Here is a 20,273-nt window from a genome sequence, read left to right on the forward strand (position 1 = left end):
GACATTTTTGGTACTCTTTTTTGCACCTTTTCTGGAACATCCATTCTGAGTGCTATATAAAGTCATTTATGTATGGTATCAACAGTCAGGTCACCTAATACCATTCCTTATTCTTACAAAGGCAATAACCAGGAGAAGGGGCAGACATATAAGTGCACAGCAAGGATACATGTAAAGTGTGCTTCTGAACAAACAAACACTAAATGATAAATACATATCATATAAACAAAATTACTGTCAAAGGGAGGAGCTAGGAACTGTCTGAGTCGGGCTCTGCCAGATGATCACGTGACTTCGTTCTGATCTCTGTGGGACAGTCTCCCCAAGTCCATCACTAACTTCATCACCTGTTGAAGGGAAACAAGCACTACATTTATTTATTACTTATTATTACTTAATATATGAAGTTGCCAGTTTAATCACACATATTAAAGATCAAATTGAGAAAGTGGATACAGGAATCGCTGGCAACATGAACATTTATTTACATTACAGCACAGTCAAAGTTAAATCTAGCTGGCCAGAAGGTGTTGATTATTTTTATAGACAAAGCTCTGATATTTGTACCAGCGATATCAATTGCCTTTCTTCCTTTAAAATGTAATAAAAGATGGATAAAGCAAAATTTCAATCGAACAAGCTTCAGTCTTCTTCAAACCTAAAATATGGAAAAAACTTTTCCCATTTCAGCAGTTTTCACACCTCACAGATGAGATCAAGTTTACACTAAGCACATGTGGCAGATGTGAAAGAGTCTGAAGATGCTGTGGGGACCATTTTTGCTGCTTGCAACATCAAGAATGTCCAGTTATGGTGGCTGGTCAGCGATGGGCTGAGGAGGAATATTCTTAGAGGGTCAAGCTAATGAAACCCTTATTGCCGTTAGCTACTCAAAACCATTGTTAGACCTTATGCTCATTCGGTGGGCCCTGGGTTTCTACTGGTGCAGGACAATGCCTGAGCATGTGGGCAGTTTGGGGATGACAAAGGAATTGATACCATTGAATAGCTCTCACGTTCCCCAGACCTGAATCCAATTGAACACCTCTGGAAACCAATGTATCAGTTATGTATATGAAAAAAGCCACTAACTAGCATGTATTTAATTGCAGTATAATTTAGGACTGGCTGGAATCTGTAAATATGCGCAATTGCTATTTGTAATTTAAACGAATGACGTTCATGGAGGTTGAATACCTTTTCATGGCACTGTAAAAACATTTGGGGAGAACCACTATTGACTCACCAATGCGAAAATTGATGTAGCCTTCCCCACCACTGAGGATGAGATGTGAGGGAGAGGCAGAACCATCTGCTGTAACAGAAGATCCACGGCAGCCTGAAATGATGTCAGAAGCCAGTTAAGCTGAGAAGATGCACTACATTGTAAGTTCAACAACATGAAGCACATAATGTGGCATTGTTAAATGAAATAAAACAGAAGGTGTTACCGGGAGCTAAAATGATAAATTTAACTGCTTGACGATGGCCATGAAAGCATAGTTGAGCTGAAGCCAATGTGCAATATGGGATAGAGGACTCAGAACCTGTTTGGGCAAAATATTAGAAGAGGAAAAAAAAACATCGGGTAAATACTACATACTTAAATTGCTTAAATGGGTAAAAAAAAAACAACAAAAAAAAACCCTTACTGAGTGACAGCGGAATGGAGAAAACAGCACCACTTCCTGTGCCCAACCACAGCCGCCCACAGATCACGGACAGGGCAGAGATCTGAAGAGGTGAAAGGGACAGGAATGCACTGCCTGCAAGAAAGAAAAAACAATATAAATTTATCTTTTCATATTCTGTTAAGAAACATTTGATGTGCGACAGTATAAGTAAACCTTTATTTTTGCCTTGAAGGGTGAATTTTGACAAACAGACAAAATTTTTTTTTCCTGCCTATAAATATACACTGATACATATACAAAACTTATATACAAATATAACAATAATAATAGAGATCATGTTAGGCAGTAAAAAAGCTGTAATTACTGAGTGTGTTTCCTTTCACAGTGAAACTCAAGCTTTGATAGTTTGTAAAAAATGGTCATAAACCTAATAGATTTAAGTTTATTAAAAAAAAAAAAAAAAAGCTGTCAAATATTCAATATGTGCATACAGCATTCCTCCATTTGTAAACATAGCAGTAACAAAAGGTGAAATTTAGCCAACAAAACTATGAATTATTTAAAGATTACTGTGTGAGTGAACAGTACACGTTGACTTGACGTTTAAGTCACTGATAAGACTAGAGAGAGTCTGCTGTGTACAACTAATGTGACATTTTTATTTTAATAGCTATAGTTATATAGTTCAATTATATATTTTTATCAAAAGCTACTGCACTGCCGGTGTCTTTCAGTGGAATTGAAATAGAACTAGGGATGCACCGAATATTCGTCCACCGAAAATTTTCGGCCGAAAATGTCCCAAAAGTGCATTTTCGGTTATCGGCCGAAAGACTTTGATCACCGAAAAAACATGGCCGAAACAGTTTGTTGTGATGACGAAAACAGAAACCGTGGCCTGCAAGTGCATGTCTAAAACAACATGTCTGCGGTGTGGACATATTTCAGATATACCGAAATATGTCCACAACGCAGAGTACTTTCTCCACGTCGGGTTTAATTTATCACCTGAAATCCAAACATCCCGATCGCTATACTGAATATGAGAGAAACACGGCACAGAAAAGCAAAACCCCTTCGAGCATGCGCACTCCATCTGTGGTGGACGTTTTTGAAAAGGCAGGAAGATTCCCAATGATAGTGTTGTATTGTTGTATCTTTAAGCAGTTGAACTTTTTCAGAATGCACTTTGTTTTTGTGAAAGAACATATTTAATTTTACAACCTTTCAGCAGGCCAGAGGGCCTGTACATTATTATTTAATGTACACATGAGTGCATTTAAGTTAAACATTTAAGTTTGAATTTTAATTTATTTTATCCTGTGCATTGTTGCAATGTGCTATAAATAAATATTTTCATAATTTGTAATTGATTTATTCTTTGAAACTTTGATATTAATTTATGCAATTGAAATGCCTTGATTTTAGTAAGGTTAGTACACAGTCATAGCCATAAAGGCAATCATAATAATAATTGGCATAATTTCTTTCGGTGTTTTGGTTTTCGGCTTTGCTTTCCTCTTTTTTGGTTTTCGGTTTCGGCCCAGAATTTTCATTTCGGTGCATCCCTAAATAGAACCTTTAAATGCTAGTACTACTAGGTCAGTTAAAAATTTTTTTTAAACTTACCTAGAGCTTTGGTTACCATTGATGAAACATCAACCTCCTGTAATGGCCGCCCAGTTGTCCAATCAAACAGCCTGAGCGTAGCATCCAGCCGACAGGAAGCCCAAACTCCGCTTCCTGCTGCACACAGGAAGCGAACCTGTTGTTCGCTTCGATGAGACACAGCGAATGTTTTCTGTATTGCCGAAAGAGAAGAAAAGAAAAAGGTAAACATCATTTGTACGTTTTTTTTTTTTTTTTTTTAAGTTCCCACTGAGATTCAGTTCCATGACGGAGCTTCCCGTCTGTACATACCTCCACCTTTCTATTTTGAACATCAATCATCAACACTTTGTTCCAGTATCCCACCCAGAGACAGCCGTTCTTGGCTAGGCAACAGCGAATGGGCTGCAGAGGAGTTATGCCTAGTGAAAGTACTTCATGGGCATGAAGATTCCACCCACCTACAAAAAGCGACAACAAAAAAAATTAACCAGACCTTTGTTTTATAGCATGTATGGTTCTAATCCAATTTATTGAAACTGATTAAAAGATGAAGTGTACCAGAGCTGTAGCTGAAAAATGCAAGCATTCCGTTGCCTAATCCAGCAATCACCTGACCTGATGAGAACCTGAGGACAAAAAAAAATGGTTTAAAAATAATTGTCTGCAAAATCTGATAATAACAAACACAGGACAGGGCCAGTAAATAAAAACTCACGTAAGAGAGTGCACCCCCTCTGAAAGACTGACTGACTGCATACAGCGCCTCCGAGAGCCAGAGGCTGAATGAATGAGCAAGCTGATATAGAAAAAAAAAGCGAATTAAAAAAAGTACTTAATCTGAATACATAAAAAATGAATTGGAAGCATATTAGCCATTCATACCCTCCATCCTGCGTCCCAATCCACACAGTCCCAGATGTTTCTCCTAAAGCAAGAGATGAGCCAAACAAGAATCAGTATCCAGTCAGAAGCAGTTGTCAGACTAAGCAGGAACTATTTTAAGCATGCTTGATGGCTGAACTGACCAGTGGGAGGCACAGCACAAATGCACAGAGCAGGAGAGGTGGGTGGAAGGCTGAACTGATCCAGGAGGGTATTGGACCGTGCTGGGTCAATCACTGTGACATCACTACTGGAGGCAGGACCAGTGATCACCCAGACAGAACACTGAGATCGGCATAGGCATGGAATGTGTATGAAAATAAATGACGTTATGGAATGTGGAAATTATGTGTTCAGTTAAAAATGATAATAAGACATATATTGAAAATGTTTCTCAGGATCAGAACTTATATGCCTCAAACTGAATATAAGAGAGTTGACTCTACATTTGTTTTGCTTAATTTGAGGTCATGTTCATGTAAGAACAGGTATGCAATTATCCTTTCTGTGGTTCCTCTGTAATTATCCAACACGCAGTGACCTGATTTCCAAGTTCAAGTTGTAACAAATCAAGATTTCAACATACGTGCTGCTCCCCTGACACCTCTGGTGGAACTGCTACAGCACAGGTCAGCTATAAATAAATAAAAAAATAAAAAGACAAATCCCCTCAGTAAACATAACACACATGCATGCAGTCAACAATTGAGCTATTAGCTACTGATGACCTGTCTGTTGGTCAGAGTTAGGAAGGATTATTTGATCAGAGCCTTTTTCACAGATCACTGAGAACTGAATTACTTCACAAAAATATCATATCTATATGAACTTGTCAGTAAAATGATCTTCAGTCATTTAAAATGTATCTCTGGTGAGTAGGTTGTATTTTATTTACATTTTAATGTTTTAAGACAAATATTGATTCTGAACTTCTCCAGATGATGTAGGTGGCACAGTTGGGATTGTAGTGTAGAGGTTTTTAGCTTGCTTTTAGTTAAATGGTTTTCACCTTCCATATGTGAAATGTCTCTCTCTCTTTGTAATACCACACGTTGTTATATTGCGTTTTTGTACTGTATTGATGGTTTCTATAATCGTGATGTGATAGTGGTGGTATTAAGAGGTGGATTAAGTCAGGTAAGTCCCCACTGAAGGCCCAGGTACCAAATGCACGGCCGGACATTCGTACTGAGATATCTATATATATTGTTTATTAAGCATTTTAGCAATAACTTGCCAAAAGTCTTCTAAATTTATTATTTCAGTAAAATCTTTATTCTTGAACATACCCTCAAGAATGCATTTGTGAAATGGAAATAACTGAATCTGACCTTAGCAGAAGCATCTCTTTGGTCAAGCAATCGCAGCTGTATGAGGGCAGGCATGTCTTTAGGCTCCAGAGTTGGGTCGTTGTTCTAATTCACGCACACACACACACACAGAAACAGGCAAGATCAAAAAATCTAACGATTTGATTATTTTACTGAAATGACAATGACAGGAAAATGTTGAAGGATTAGAGCTTCACTGCACATCTGCTGTTGAGGAGAGCAGGCATGCATGTGCAAGTGTGTGCATACCTGTGTGTCAGTGTGAGAAACGGGCATGCTCCAGCCATGCACCTGTCTTTTTCCCAGTGTTCTCCACACGTGAGAGCGGATTTCCCGATATAATTCTCTCCTCCTCAGCCTGGGAGATAGAGAATCCCTGAGGGGACAATGAGAGTGGCGAATATTAAAGTTTGTAGTCAAAAAAACTTTTAATTGCTTGGTGGTGTGAGGAATATAGCAGCAGTTTTAATTAAATCCAAAAATGAAGACGTGCATCCATAAACTTGACATGGAGAAAATGCCTGCATACTCTGTTTGAACCATGCTGACGGATAGCTTATGAGGTGAGCCCACTGGTGAGGAAGTTGGAGGTGCAACAGGGGGGACAGTAAGGGCCAAAGCAGCGGGTGCCAAAGCAGCTGGAGCTAATGCAACTGGAGCAAGTTGGTCCTTTGTCAAACCAAGAAAACGGTTAAACCTGAAAGACAAACACAATCACAATACTCATTAAAAGCTTAAATGCTTATTCAGGACAACTCAATAAATTATCGAGAGCCTTCTGTAAAATATTCAAAAGTAATCACTAAAAGTAATAAGAAATCATTTTCATCAGCAAAAATAAAATTATCCTGTGTTATCTAACAAAGCAGGAAGCACCTGTAAAGGGGTCTTGTAAGTTGTCCACTTCTATGTGCAGAATATTTTTAAGCTCCTTTATATTAATAGATTTGTGCATGTGAACCTCGCTCTCTTAAATCCAGGCAAGAGCGTTGTCCACTCCTCCATATAGAAATAATAACTATATCTATTCTTTGTTTAGTGCATGTGGAACTCAGATTTTAGAACACAGATTTTCATTAGAGTTCAAATGCAAAGCTGTGATTTTGCAAACTGCCAACCCTTTCAACTGATTTTACCAGGCACAGAGGCAACCAGGATTTTAGTGAATATCTCCTCCTCCTTTTAACAGAATTTATAATTCAATCAATCTTGAGTCCCTAAATTGCCAAGTACAAAACAGTCAAAAGCACCAAAAATCTGCAAATGTTTCCTTCCCATTGACCACAATCTATGGTTCTATTTGTTTTCCAATATTGGCACTGAATTATTTTGGTTTCTCCCAGGCACAGCACACAGTTATAGCATCTAATAATAGTAATAATAATAACAGTAACAATAGTTAAAAAATATTTAAAATAAAATTTAAATTCTAAGGTCTGAATGTAGTTCTGAAAATTGTAAAGCATGATCCTGATTGGGTGCATTTTTTAAGGAAAGTAGGCGTATAATTAGAGATGGTCCCCAAGTGACGATGGGTCGACTTACGATTTTTCGATCTTACAATGACGAGAGCAATACGACAAAATTGTAAAAATATTTAAAATTTCACAGCACAGGCAGCAGCGTATGATGTACGACACATTGGGACGCGCAGCTGGGAAGAGCGTATCTCTCGCCCTGTGAGATGCCCCACTCTGTGTATTTCTTTCTGTTTCAAACAGCAATTTTAGTGATAAAAGCATGTCTTCCAAGTGCCCAACTATGACTCCTACATGTAGTGGAAAAAAAATAAAAAGATGAGGAAAGCCATCAGTTTAAAGCAGAAACTGAAATTATAAATCAGCATGAAGCAGGAAATACTTTCACAGTCTTTGACTTACGATATTTTTAACTTACGATGGGGTCGTCGTAAAGCATCTTAATCGTAAGTAGGGGACTACCTGTATATGCATTACTTATATGGCATCTATTGTAAGTATTCTTTAATACTGTCCATAATTTTCCACATTTAAACAGTATGTTTATTGAGAAAGAAAACCCCATAAAAACAAAGTAGAAAGAACATTAAAAATTCCATGAGTCACTGGAAACTCCAGAATTGATTATTTATATTTAGGGGAAATCAAATTGAACAAACCTCCTCCATACACTGCTTTTCTTGTCGTCTGGAATATTTTCAGTCTTAGTATTCCTTTAAGAAGAAAGAAATGCAAGTCAGCCTATGTTTAAAAAAAACCAAACAGTATCATTTGAAATTTAGTTAAACAGACCCATGAGCCTGTGCACGCCGCAGGGCATCCTGCAGTTCAATCAACCGCTCTTTATACTGATTCTTCTCCATGACTACACGAGCCATCTCTGAACGTGAGAACCGGCGATTTGAGGTAGAAAAAGAAGTCTGGTGGGGAAAGAATATAAAAGTAGATGTCATATGCCATTAATTTGTACTGGACACAAGAAAGACATTTATAACTGTGGATCATAATCCATCTGTCTAAAGCTCCAATTCCTGCCTGAGCTTTTATCCTGTTCCAGCTCTGAACCAGGTGATAAAGAGTTGCAGCAGTTGGATCTCCTTGTTTGGCCGTATGTTTTAGTAATGACAGAAGATAGAAAAGGCTCATTTTGGAAAGCACAATTTGACATATAGATTAACAAAAACTTACGTCAGAGTCCTCAGCCTGTGATGCTTCCAGTTCTTTGCGAAGCCTGTGATACAGAAAATAAATATATAAATTAAAAAAGGCAGAGGTTTTGACCAATCACTGGGATTTTGTGATATTTTAAGTGCTGTTCATATCAGATACCTTCGATTATATACATTCTTCATTTCTGACTCATGATGGCATATCTACTACAATAACTAATGCATATGTAACTAAACATGTCAGAAAGAACAGTCAAGAAAACTAGGACAGGTTTGTTTTATATATTTTTGAGAAAGTATATTTTTATATGATTTTTATATGTTGTATTTTGTGGTATAATGTAAAATCTGCCATAAATAAAAGACAAAAAAGACAAAATAAAATTTTTCACAATAAAAGACAAAAACTTGATTTTAAAAAAGCACAAATGAGTAAAGACATTTCCTTTATCAGCAGAGCTCTTTTGGACACATAGCTCTAGCAGGAAATGTGGATTTCTATTAAAAACCTCAGTAAGCCTACCACGGTTATCATTTCTTCTTTTTAAAATAGATTTGCTTGAGTGTCGGGCTCACTGGCAGACATTTCCATGTAGCGCAAGTACATTACACAGTGAACCTATGCATTTGAACTATGATGCAAATAATTGCATTATGATTTGAACATAAAAAAAAAATGAACAGACAGAGTTTCAATAAGAGACCAAAAAAAAAAAAAATAGTAATATCTTCTCAAAATTGTACCACTCTGTACTCTAATATAAAACAGCTGATTTTTTTTGCCATGTTATATGATTTTGATTTATTGCATACTGTAAGAACAGGTTTTGCAAAGTGCCAAAGAAAAAGGAAGTGTTAATGAACCTGAAAAGCGGAACAACATTAATGGTACACTTTACCGTTTGGTCTCCTCTTCCATCTCCTTTGTTTTGCTTTCCAGTCGGCTGATGGTTTCCTGACAGGAAGTGAGCTCCAGGTTCAGAGCAGATCTCTCATTCGTCAGTTCCTCTACACGAGAAATGAGGGCCTTACGAGCAGCGTCTACCATCTCGCTAAAAGAATAATAATAATAATAATAATAATAAAAACAGTCTAAACATTAGCACCAATAAGCATACATTTTTTATTGTACAGTGGTGTGAAAAAGTGTTTGCCCCCTTCCTGATTTCTTTTTTTTTTTTTTGCATGTTTGTCACACTTTAATGTTTTAGATCATCAAACTAATTTAAATATTAGTAAAAGATAACACAAGTGAACATAACATGCAGATTTTAAATGAAAGTTTTTATTATTGAGGGAAAACAAAATTCAAAACTACATGGCCCTGTGTGAAAAAGTGCTCCCCTGTTAGAGTTCAATTTCTTTAGCCACACCCAGGCCTGATTACTGCCACACCTGTTCACAATCAAATCTCTTAAATAGGTCCCTTTCTGACAGAGTGAAGTAGACCAAAAGATCCTCAAAAGCTGGACATCATGCTGAGATCCAAAGAAACGCAAACAAATAAGAAAGAAAGTAACTGAGATCTATAAGTCTGGAAAAGATTATAAAGCCGTTTCTAAAGCTTTGGGACTCCAGTGAACCAAAGTGAGAGCCGTTATTCACACATGGCAAAAACATGGAACAGTGGAGAAACTTCCCAGGAGAACCTTCATTTAAAAATGGCATGTTATGTTGACTTGTGTTATCTTTTACTAATATTTAAATGTTTTATGATCTGAAACATTAAAGTGTGACAAACATGCAAAGATAATAAGAAATCAGGAAGGGGGCTCACACTTTTTCACCACTGAATATAATGCTTCTTAGTCAGTACTCAGTTACTCTAATAGAGCTTGATGTTAAGTACTGTTAAAAAGACATTAACAGGGGAGATTTCCAAAACCAGTCCTTTACAGTAGATTATTATTCTAATTATCTAGTGTAACTTGGTGCATGACTATCCTGTTTAGTGTTCTGTCAAATGCCTACTTGAGACGAGCAAACAAGCTCTTACTGGGTGTGTTTCAGTTCCTCATACTGTGAAAGAATCTCCTCAAACTGGACTGTGCTGCCTGTTTGGAAACCACACAGAAGAAAAAAAACCACACCCAGGTCTGACATGACTTAATCTAAATAAATAAAAAAGAAAGCAAAAAGTTGAAATTTTCACACAGGTTTTAAGCCTACCTCTCACGCTGACACCTTGGTCCACACTCTCCACATATTCCTGGCTAAGCTCTGAAAGCTCAGAAAATACAGAATCTGTGTTTCTCATCTCCCACTCCAAACTGTCCAAGTCCTTTTCTTTTTCCTCAATTTCATTTTCTTGATTGCCTTCCTCCTGGTCCTCACCTCTCTCTTCTTTAATTTGTCTGATCTCTTCCTCTAGACTGCCGTTTGATTCTCCTATTTCTGCTCGAACTGGAGTACTGAGCAAAAAAAAATACAAATTGCATATTATATTATATTATATTATATATATATATATATATATATATATATATATATATATATATATATATATATATATATATATATATATATATATATAAACATTTTATTGCACTACAACAAAATTTAACACTATATTTCCTTCATTCTGAATAAGAGAAAATAATTCTTTGAAGAATCAATGTAATCAAGATTAGACAGGAGTTGCAACAGCTGCTTAATAAGTAACTAGATTTGAGTCTTCAGTGCATAGAGGAAAAGAGCCTTTATTCCAGCTAAAATGATTCAGAGAGCCAGAAATCAATCAAACAAAAAGTGGGACATAATTATGAAATTACAGAAAATGAAAGAACAACAGTTATTAATGTTTAAAATGAACCTACAAATATCTATTAGGTAAATGTACCTTGCTTCCACGAGGCCCTGCAGCTGAGCCAATTCTGGAGTAGAACTTATGATGTCGTTGATAAAAAAAGAATTATTCACAGTTTCCATTTTGATTAGTTTAGTGTCTGTGGAAGTTGACGTTTCTGATATTTTGGGGTTGGAAGCAACATCAGGTGTCGCCTCACGCTATATGGAAAAAACAATGGGAAGACAGTCTTGTGTGAAAAACTGTACTTGTGAACAGTTATAATATGCAAATGTGTAAAATTACCTGGATGGCTGCATTTTCTTCAGGTGGCTCTGTACTTTTGGAGCGTATGCGATTTCTACAACATAACAGGTAACTTTCATAAAACACAATGTAAAATGTGGGGATAAGTTAATGCTAGTATTATGGCAAATAATATCTAATCTAATCTAATCTAATCTAATCCTATCTATCTATTTCTCTCTTTTATTAACGTGCGAATAATGCAGCCCGCATTTCTATTTGACAATTTTTATTAAAAATATAAATAAATAAATATAAAAGAGGCAAATTATAAACTTCAACACAACACACAATGTCCTTTCTTTACTTTTTTTTTAAATAATAAACTCAACCGAAATTTTGTTCCAAATCCGGCAATTAAAACCGTCCGTGTGGAAACATAGAAATTGTTCCGTTTGGTGTCCTTTTGATTTAGGTCATTTAAAACATTATAATTACTTTAAACATTTACAAGAATATTTTGTTTTATGATAAGTATGTTTTCACTAATAATAAACATACATTTGCATAAAGCAGCCATAAAATGTGTAAAATATTTAATAGTGATGAATTGCATTATTGTCATGAGTAACGTGTTTACAAATGCTTTGCAGGATGAGCAAAAAATTTTATTCAAATGTAACTTGCATTGTGAACATCGAGCATCACGCGAGCAGCTTTCTCTCAACTGAGATGATGATTCTTTCTCTCTCGCTGCGTAATACAATGGGAGCTCAGGTCAACTTCCCACGTATTCGTCCTCTTTCTGCATGTATACCTCGTACATACAGCATTCGCCCGAATGTACGGTTTACTATAGTATTGTGACCATGTGTGTTCTCATGAAAGGAGATTCTCCTCGGAAAAAAAAAACCTCCCCCTCGTCTCCCTCGTGGCAGCCACGCGACTCTTTTCAAAGGTAACGTGCAGGTTAATTTGTTTTATTTTTACTTTACATTATGTACAAATAATTGTTATTTGTTTCAGATACAGTAGGGATAATTTATACATAAAATAAAAAAATATTTTTATGAATATTTTTGGGTGTGTGGAACAGATTACCTGAGTTTACATTAATTGCTATGTAAATGTCACTTAAACATTTAGAAGAATATTTTGTCCTCCTGCTCTATGTTGAGTTTGGGTTCACTAATGATAAACATACATTTGCATAAAGCATCCATATTTGTCCCTGCCCATGTTGATTATAGTACTACAAACTAGAAAAGCATCAATTTAAGGTACATTTAGAACAGATAAAAATTTGCTATTAATTTGCGATTAATCGTGAGTTAACTAATGAATATTATATATATATATATATATATATATATATATATATATATATATATATATATATATATATATATATATATAAAATGTAGATATATTAATGCATTGTCTCAGCATACGGTAAATAAATTAAAAAATAATTTCACACAGGTAATTAAGACATGCATGCATAAACTTTGTATGGAGGAGGAAGGAAGGAAAAAAAAAAAAAAAAAAAAAACCCATAATGAGACAATAATAAACTTTATCGTACTCCTAAAAAACAAAGTTAGGCATTTTAAAATACCTTAGAGGGGACCCTTCCCTTTCCAGCTCCTTTTTCTTTTCCAGTAGATCCCGATATGTTAGAACTAACTAGATAGAGAGATAGAGAGATAAAGAGAAGGATGGAAAAAGGGAGAGATAATATAGATCTGAAACATGCTCTGTGCTAATTGTCTAGGTAGAAGTTAGATACTGACCTTGCTATGTGTGTGTTTCAATGTGTTTAACTCTTTAGTCAGACTTGCTTTCTGCTCCTCCAGAGCCACCACTGAAGAAAACAGAAGCACCTGATATGTAAAGACACGTTTAAAAAAGATTTCAAGATTCAAATACTAAATTCCTTATTTTAATTAGTCCATGATGTGGATCTTGTAGCGGAAACAGGCAACACTTTTGATCAGAAATGTACTTAGCCTATTCTTTAGACTGCAAGTTTCAAACCTGATAAAGAAAATGCTGCAGTGCTCTCTGGGTGGCGTTATTAGTTCCCTTGTCAATCAGAGTGGCACTAGCCAATTGTGGGCTTCTGTGTGCTTGTATGCCGAAGAAGACATTGCGTTATTTCATATGATCATTTTGCAGCTGCCCTGTGATGCAACATTGGCAGCGGTTCAAAAAGCTGCTATGGTTGGCTTCACTTAACGCCAAGGAAACAAGTGTTAGCCTTCACTCTCTCTGCATGGCAGCTGTCGTGCTAGGAAAGAGCTGGTTAGTGGTCGAAAGTAACTGGGGTGGGGGGTTTAAAACAAATAAATAAATAAATAAATAAAAAGTACAACTCTGAACTGCTTTGGCATTCTAGCATAAAAGCGCAAACATGTAGGGAAAAATGGATTTACTTTGATCAGCTTGCTCTCTGGCTTTCTTCTCCAGATCCCTTTCTCTCTTCTCCCGCTCCTTGTCTCTGCCACGTATCGCTCTCCTCTCCTGCTCAAACTGATCATCCAACTCCAAATAACGCTGCAGCGGTAAGAGAGGAAATTGATGTGTATACGCATTTCTTTTGAAATATTATATAGAAAAAGTCCTGCTCAGGCACAGAATAAATAGAAAAAAGAAATAAAAAAACCTCAAAATTGAGCTTGGATTGTTTAATTCAGTACAAATACTAAACTTACCTCTTGGCTCTCCCTACGCAGCGTTCTCTCTCTCTCATATCTCTCCAGCAGCTCTTCCTTCTCCCCTTTCTCCTTCTCCACAGCATCCTCGCTCTCTCTTAGCTGAGCCCGACAGCTGGCGAGCCCTTCAAGAACCCACACCAGGATGGGCAGCAGTGATTCAACCACATCTGCTCCATGAGTCTCCACAACTGACTATACAGTAATAAGTAAAAAGAAAATACATAGTACACAAAGAGATCAAGAGGGGCAAAAATAGCAGTGAAATGGTAAGGAAACATCATGTGCTGTGGCTATATCCTTTACTGAACAGCACATATGATGACTACATATTTTAGTCCGAGTCTCTTATCTACAGGCACAGGCACTAGAACAGGAAAAGCAGTTCACTACATCAGGGACTTTTTACATAGTGGACAGCTACATTTCACTTCCTTTTTGAAACGATGGCAAAACAATGTTTTATAAAAACTTAGTACAATTTAGCATTCATCTATGTGACACTTCCATACAGGCTCTTGTTGTCTGACATCTCAGCCCAATCTGCCATGTGACATGAACGTGCAAAGTGTGCATTCTGATTGGTTACCTGGAGCTCAGAGTACAATTTTCCCGCCTCCTCACTGACAATGTCTGGGTCCAGCTCCAGGTCTCCCATCACACTCAAGGAAGTTTCTCCATACTCCATTTCTTTTTCCTCCTAAACCTTGTCCCAATGACTGATTCCTGTATTTCACTTTAACTCCCTGCACAGTTGCTTATTTTCTCCAGGAATTCTCTTCCTTTCGTAACTTAAATAATCTTATCTCCCATTTTGATCACCCCAACATGTTCTAACGACTGTGGAACACAAACAGACGACAATATGTCTACAAATACACATCTGTATTCCAAAATCTAAATAAAAACCCAACTAGCACTCGTTAATAAAAAGGTGCAGCGTACTTTCACATGCTTCTGCCTCATTCAACCCACACACGAAATTTCACAAGAGACCCAACAAGCTGCTTTTATACTGAAACAAGCTTAACTAATGTCTGGTGGTGGCTTGGTGTCCATCCTGGAAAAGAGGAAGAAAATGATTTCCTTTAATTATCATAGCAGTAATTTCCCGATCATCAAGCACTTTTTGTAACATGAATATCATTGCTGTTTGTGAACAGAGGACTTGCGGGTGTAAATAAATGTGTGAAATCTGGCTCATTAAGAATTAAAATAAAGTGAGCATTCACAGTTTGACGGTTGCTTCTTTTTGTGTGTGTGTGTGTGTGTGTGTGTGTGTGTGTGTGTGTGTTTACTATAGCTGTGACAATCACAACCCACTGTTATTAACCGTATTTATTACTGACTCAAGAGTGCTGGTTTAACAGTGAACTGAAATTGAACGACTTCAACTCCCAGCTCAATATCTAAAATACAAGCAAGCCTATGAATACCGACAACTCGTGTGTTTAATTGGTAGAAAGCACAGGAAATAAGTAGACTGGCTCTAGCAAAATAGATAAAATATTATATTACACCATTAAACAATGGGCATGAATATGTTCCCAGTTAGAGCAGGACCAATTTATAATTATGGGATTGGCTGAATTTATCAATGATGCTCTGGGAAAGTAAATGGATTCAGAAAAAAAACAAAAACAAAATAATAGTACAGAATTAATTTAGGTTCAGGATGCATGGGTGGAATTAGGGACTACTGCATTTCGTTACCTTGTACTTGTACATGTGTAATGACAATAAAGTTGAAACTAATCTGATCTACGGTTAGAGATGTAGGACCACCACCCTGGCTGTGTTGACAGGTCGCATGGTTTTCTCAGGTAGTAAAGTTTTAGGTAGAAATCTAAAGGGCTGAAATATTATCAGATCAAATATGCTCAGTAGAATAAAAACCTCACATAGTACTTTAAGATAGAATCAATTATACATAGAGTCTATTATGCTCTGCTGTGAGAGGAGACAGGGCCTAAATGTACACACAAGACACACTTCGAAAAGGAGAAGACACAAGACACCTTTGAAAACTCACCGGCTGTTTTTCACTCAACCGGTAACTGCGGGTCGAAACAAATATATATATATATGTGTGGAGAGAAAGAAAAAGAGAAAGATCAGCTCACCTGGAGCTGTTATTGAGACTCGGGGATCTTCTCCGTCCTGTTGGCTTTCCAGTCGCGTTAACTCGACAATCGTATCAATTACTCTGGAGCAGGTTAGGGAAGGGGCGTGGACACGAAAGTAATAAGCGTGGCAGTAGGCAGGTGATAACCAATCAGATTAAAGAAAGAGGTAGAATCCAACCAATCGTGGAGTTTTGGAGGCGGGAAGAAGTGCGCCTTCGGGAGGAAAAAAAAAAACTTTCTGAAAGTTGAAAATAGACACGTGACGAGAGGCAGTCATGTGATGCAGGGCCACGGAGGGGGGAAAAAAGTTAAAACCACGCAAAGTATTATGCATTCCTAACACTGTGTAAGCAACAGTTGAATGAACGCTCAAAGGTCATACCCTATTTGTCGTCTTCTGAATTGACTGTTTAATGTATTCGGCAGCGGGTTACCCCTATAATGTCTTTAACGCATATCAGGTTTCAGCAGTGACTCCACCACTGGCAGAGCTTCCAAAAGTACACACATCCTCAAGTAGAAGGACAGATACTTATGTTTTAAAAGACTCTGGTGAAAAGTTGAAGTACTGACTACACATTGTCTACACTCAAGTTAAGTAAAGTATGGGCTCTGATTCTTAAGTAAAAAGTAGCCATTACTACTACATGTTTTAGTGTCAGCCTGGTAACTGGACCTCACATCATAATAATAAATTAATACAAAAGAATTTCAAATTCTGTTATCTCATGAATGTATCCCGGCTGAACAACCACAATATAGAACACAAGCAGAGAAATGATGATGATCAGGTGATCAGAAATGTCTCTGTTTCCAGTCATGGTTACATCACTGACTCCCTCTGTCTCATCCACAGTAACCACAGACTTCTTGTTGCGTTCTTCCTTGCTTTCTGTTAGCTTCGTAAACTAGTCTACATCTGTGGTGTGTGAGAGCCAGGAAATGATTTACCAGTGGTAGATTGAAAAAGCCCCACAATGACATGAAATAGGTTAATGGGCTGAAAATGGTGTGTAATAATAAGAAAGAAATATTGATCATGTCACCAAATAAATTCAGACTCAAGTAACATGTCTGGTTTGAAAATGTAAGAAGTTTAAAGTACAGATATTTGTGTAAAAATGTAGAGGGAAATTAAAAATGTCTAAAAATAGTGAAGTAAAGTACTGATACCAGAAAAATCCACTTAAGTACAGTAACAAAGTATTTTTACTTCATTACTTCCCATCTCTGACCACTGGGAAATACCAACCCCATAGACTATTTCACGTTTTCTGTTTCAAAACGTGTTAGATCAGGTGCGACATCAGAGTCCACAGCCAACCTCATCTACACACAAATACGATGTAATCAATAATGCTGATTCCTGCTAGGGTTATTCGAGATGGCCAATTACCAATAGCAACAAATCCAATAACAAAGTTAAAATGACAAGTAAAGAAATAAACTAATTTAAAGTGTTAAGGTTGTGGTGTCACAGAAGACTTTATTCAGCAGAAATATAGCCAGGCAGGCCACTGAAGTACCCAAAAGCAATACCCAAACAGCCACTGAAGTACCTCAAAATAATCAACATACTGTCTTAATATACCCTCTTTAGCCATTTGTGTAACACCCACATTCCTCATTATTTTCTAGAAGCATGTAATTTATGTATGGTCGCTCCACTCTATCCCGGCCACCCCCTCTACAAAAATTTTTATTATAAACAGAATCTAAAAAAAAATCCAGAAAATCACATTGTTTAATTTTTTAAATAATTTATTTAAATTTTATTGCATGAAAAAAGTATTTGATACCATAGAAAAATAGAACTTAATATTTAGTACAGAACCCATTGTTTACAATTACAGAGGTCAGACGTTTCCTGTAGTTCTTCACCAGGTTTGCACACACTGCAGCAGGGATTTTGGCCCAATCCTCCTTACAGGTCTTTCAGGTTTTGTGGCTGTCGCTGGGCATCACAGAGTTTCAGCTCACTCCATAGAATTTCTATAGGGTGCAGGTCTGCAGACTGGCTAGGCCACTCCAGGACTGTGAAATGCTTCTTATGGATCCACTTCTTAGTTGCCCTGGGTGTGTGTTTGGGGTCATTGTCCTGCTGGAAGACCCAGCCATGATCTTCAATGCTCTTACTGATGTTAGGAGGTTGTTGCCCAAAATCTCACGATACATGGCCCCATCCATCTTGTCAGTCGTCCTGTCCCCTTTGCAGAAAAGCACCCCAAAGCATAATGTTTCCACCACCATGCTTTACGGTTGGAATGGTGTTCTTGGGATTGTACTCATCCTTCTTCTTCCTCCAAACACGGCGAGCGGAGTTTATACCAAAAAGTTCTATTTTGGTCTCATCTGACCACATGACCTTCTCCCATGCCTCGTCTGGATCATCCAAATGGTCTTTGGCAAACTTCAGACGGGCCGTGACATGTGCTGGCTTGAGCAGGGGGACCTTGCGTGCGCTGCAGTATTTTAATCCTTGACGGTGTGGTGTGTTGCTAATTGTAACCATTGAGACTGTGGTCCCAGCTCTCTTCATGTCATTGACCAGGTCCTTCCGTGTAGTTCTAGGCTGATCCCTCACCTTACTCGGGATCAGTGATACAGTGATAAGAGGAGATCTAGCATGGAGCCCTATTCTGAGGAAGACTGACAGTCATTTTGAATTTCTTCCATTTTCTAATAATTGCACCAACAGTTTTTGCCTTCTCATCAAGCTGTTTGCCTATTGTCCTGTAGCCCATCCCAGCCTTTTGCAGGTCTACAATTTTGTCCCTAGTGTCTTCAGACAGCTCTTTGGTCTTGCCCATAGTGGAGAAGTTGGAGTCTGATTGATTAAGTGTGTGGACAGGTATCTTTTATACAGGCAACAAGTTCAAACAGGTGCAATTAATACAGGCAATGAGTGGAGAATAGAGGGCTTCTCAATGACAAACTAACAGGTCTGTGAGAGACTTCTTGCTGGTTGGTAGGTGATCAAATACTTTTTTTATGCAATAAAATGGAAAATAATACAAACCCAATTCCAAAAAAGTTGGGACACAGTACAAATTGTGAATAAAAAAAGGAATGCAATAATTTACAAATCTCATAAACTTATATTTTATTCACAATAGAATATAGATAACATATCAAATGTTGAAAGTGAGACATTTTGAAATGTCATTCCCAAATATTGGCTCATTTTGGATTTCATGAGAGCTACACATTCCAAAAAAAAAAGGTTATGGAAAAGTTAAAAGGTAAATGTACATATAAGGAACAGCTGGAGGACCAATTTGCAACTTATTGGGTCAATTGGCAACATGATTGAGTATAAAAAGAGCTTCTCAGAGTGGCAGTGTCTCTCAGATGTCAAGATCGGCACAGGATCACTAATTCCCCCAATGCTGCGGCAAAAATAGTGGAGCAATATCAGAAAGGTGTTTCTCAGAGAAAAATTGCACATTAACATCATCTACAGTGCATAATATTATCCAAAGATTAAGAGAATCTGGAACAATCTCTGTGCGTAAGGGTCAAGGCCGGAAAACCATACTGGATGCCTAAGATCTTCAGGTCCTTAGACGGCACTGCATCACATGCAGGAATGCTACTGTAAGGAAATCACAACATGGGCTCAGGAATACTTCCAGAAAAAATTGCCGATGAAAACAATCCACTGTGCCATTCACCGTTGCAGGCTAAAACTTTATCAAAAGGTCAAAAAAGAAGCCATATCTAAACATGATCCAGAAGCGCAGGCTTTTTATCTGGGCCAGGGCTCATTTAAAATGGACTGTGGCAAAGTGAAAAACTGTTCTGTGGTCAGACGAATCAAAATTTGAAGTTCTTTTTGGAAAACTGGGCCACCATGTCATCCGGACTAAAGAGGACAACCCAAGTTGTTATCAGCGCTCAGTTCAGAAGCCTGCATCTCTGATGGTATGGGGTTGCATGAGTGCGTGTGGCATGGGCAGCTTACACATCTGGAAAGGCACCATCAATGCTGAAAGGTATATCCAAGTTCTAGAACAACATATGCTCCCATCCAGACGTCGTCTCTTTCAGGGAAGACCTTGCTTTTTCCAACATGACAGTGCCAGACCACATACTGCATAAATTACAACACCATGGCTGCGTAGAAGAAGGATCCGGGTACTGAAATGGCCAGCCTGCAGTCCAGATCTTTCACTCATAGAAAAAAATTGGTTCATCATAAAGAGGAAGACGCGACAAAGAAAACCTAAGACAGTTGAGCAACTAGAAGCCTGTATTAGACAAGAATGGGACAACATTCCTATTCCTAAACTTGAGC

The 20,273-nt window shown here is 37.5% G+C and overlaps 1 protein-coding gene across 2 annotated transcripts; it reads right to left on the reverse strand.

The window, feature by feature from the left end:
* si:dkey-17m8.1 (C-Jun-amino-terminal kinase-interacting protein 4) lies at positions 1-16,095 on the reverse strand. 2 transcript variants are annotated; one of them, XM_046847746.1, is made up of 29 exons: positions 15,974-16,095; positions 14,796-14,910; positions 14,440-14,690; positions 13,851-14,045; positions 13,572-13,692; positions 12,930-13,000; positions 12,755-12,822; positions 11,197-11,251; positions 10,945-11,111; positions 10,275-10,516; positions 10,102-10,159; positions 9,005-9,157; positions 8,125-8,167; positions 7,729-7,856; positions 7,596-7,649; positions 5,988-6,155; positions 5,708-5,834; positions 5,459-5,542; positions 4,714-4,761; positions 4,271-4,412; positions 4,128-4,170; positions 3,961-4,041; positions 3,804-3,871; positions 3,555-3,703; positions 3,264-3,435; positions 1,653-1,766; positions 1,452-1,547; positions 1,247-1,339; positions 1-347 (listed from the first exon to the last, which is right to left on the reverse strand). In XM_046847746.1, the coding sequence occupies exons 3-29, from the start codon at positions 14,536-14,538 to the stop codon at positions 238-240; spliced, it is 2,949 nt and encodes a 982-aa protein (XP_046703702.1). In that variant the 5' UTR covers positions 14,539-14,690; positions 14,796-14,910; positions 15,974-16,095; the 3' UTR covers positions 1-237. The 2 variants fall into 2 exon arrangements, with proteins under 2 accessions (XP_046703702.1, XP_046703703.1); XM_046847747.1 differs by having other exon boundaries at positions 12,930-13,019; positions 14,440-14,910.
* Positions 16,096-20,273: the final 4,178 nt, after the last annotated feature.

The sequence above is a fragment of the Silurus meridionalis genome, chromosome 4, assembly GCF_014805685.1.
Source record: "Silurus meridionalis isolate SWU-2019-XX chromosome 4, ASM1480568v1, whole genome shotgun sequence".
Lineage (NCBI taxonomy): Eukaryota > Metazoa > Chordata > Actinopteri > Siluriformes > Siluridae > Silurus > Silurus meridionalis.

Excerpts from the sequence above, each read along its gene's own strand:
- si:dkey-17m8.1 (XM_046847746.1), bottom strand. The coding sequence starts at position 14,538 with ATGGAGTATGGAGAAACTTCCTTGAGTGTGATGGGAGACCTGGAGCTG. Across the intron at positions 13,001-13,571 it reads CAGAGAGCAAGCTGATCAAA|TGGTGGCTCTGGAGGAGCAG; the intron begins GTAAATCCATTT and ends TGTTTTCTTCAG. Across the intron at positions 11,112-11,196 it reads AAGAAAATGCAGCCATCCAG|CGTGAGGCGACACCTGATGT; the intron begins GTAATTTTACAC and ends TTTTCCATATAG.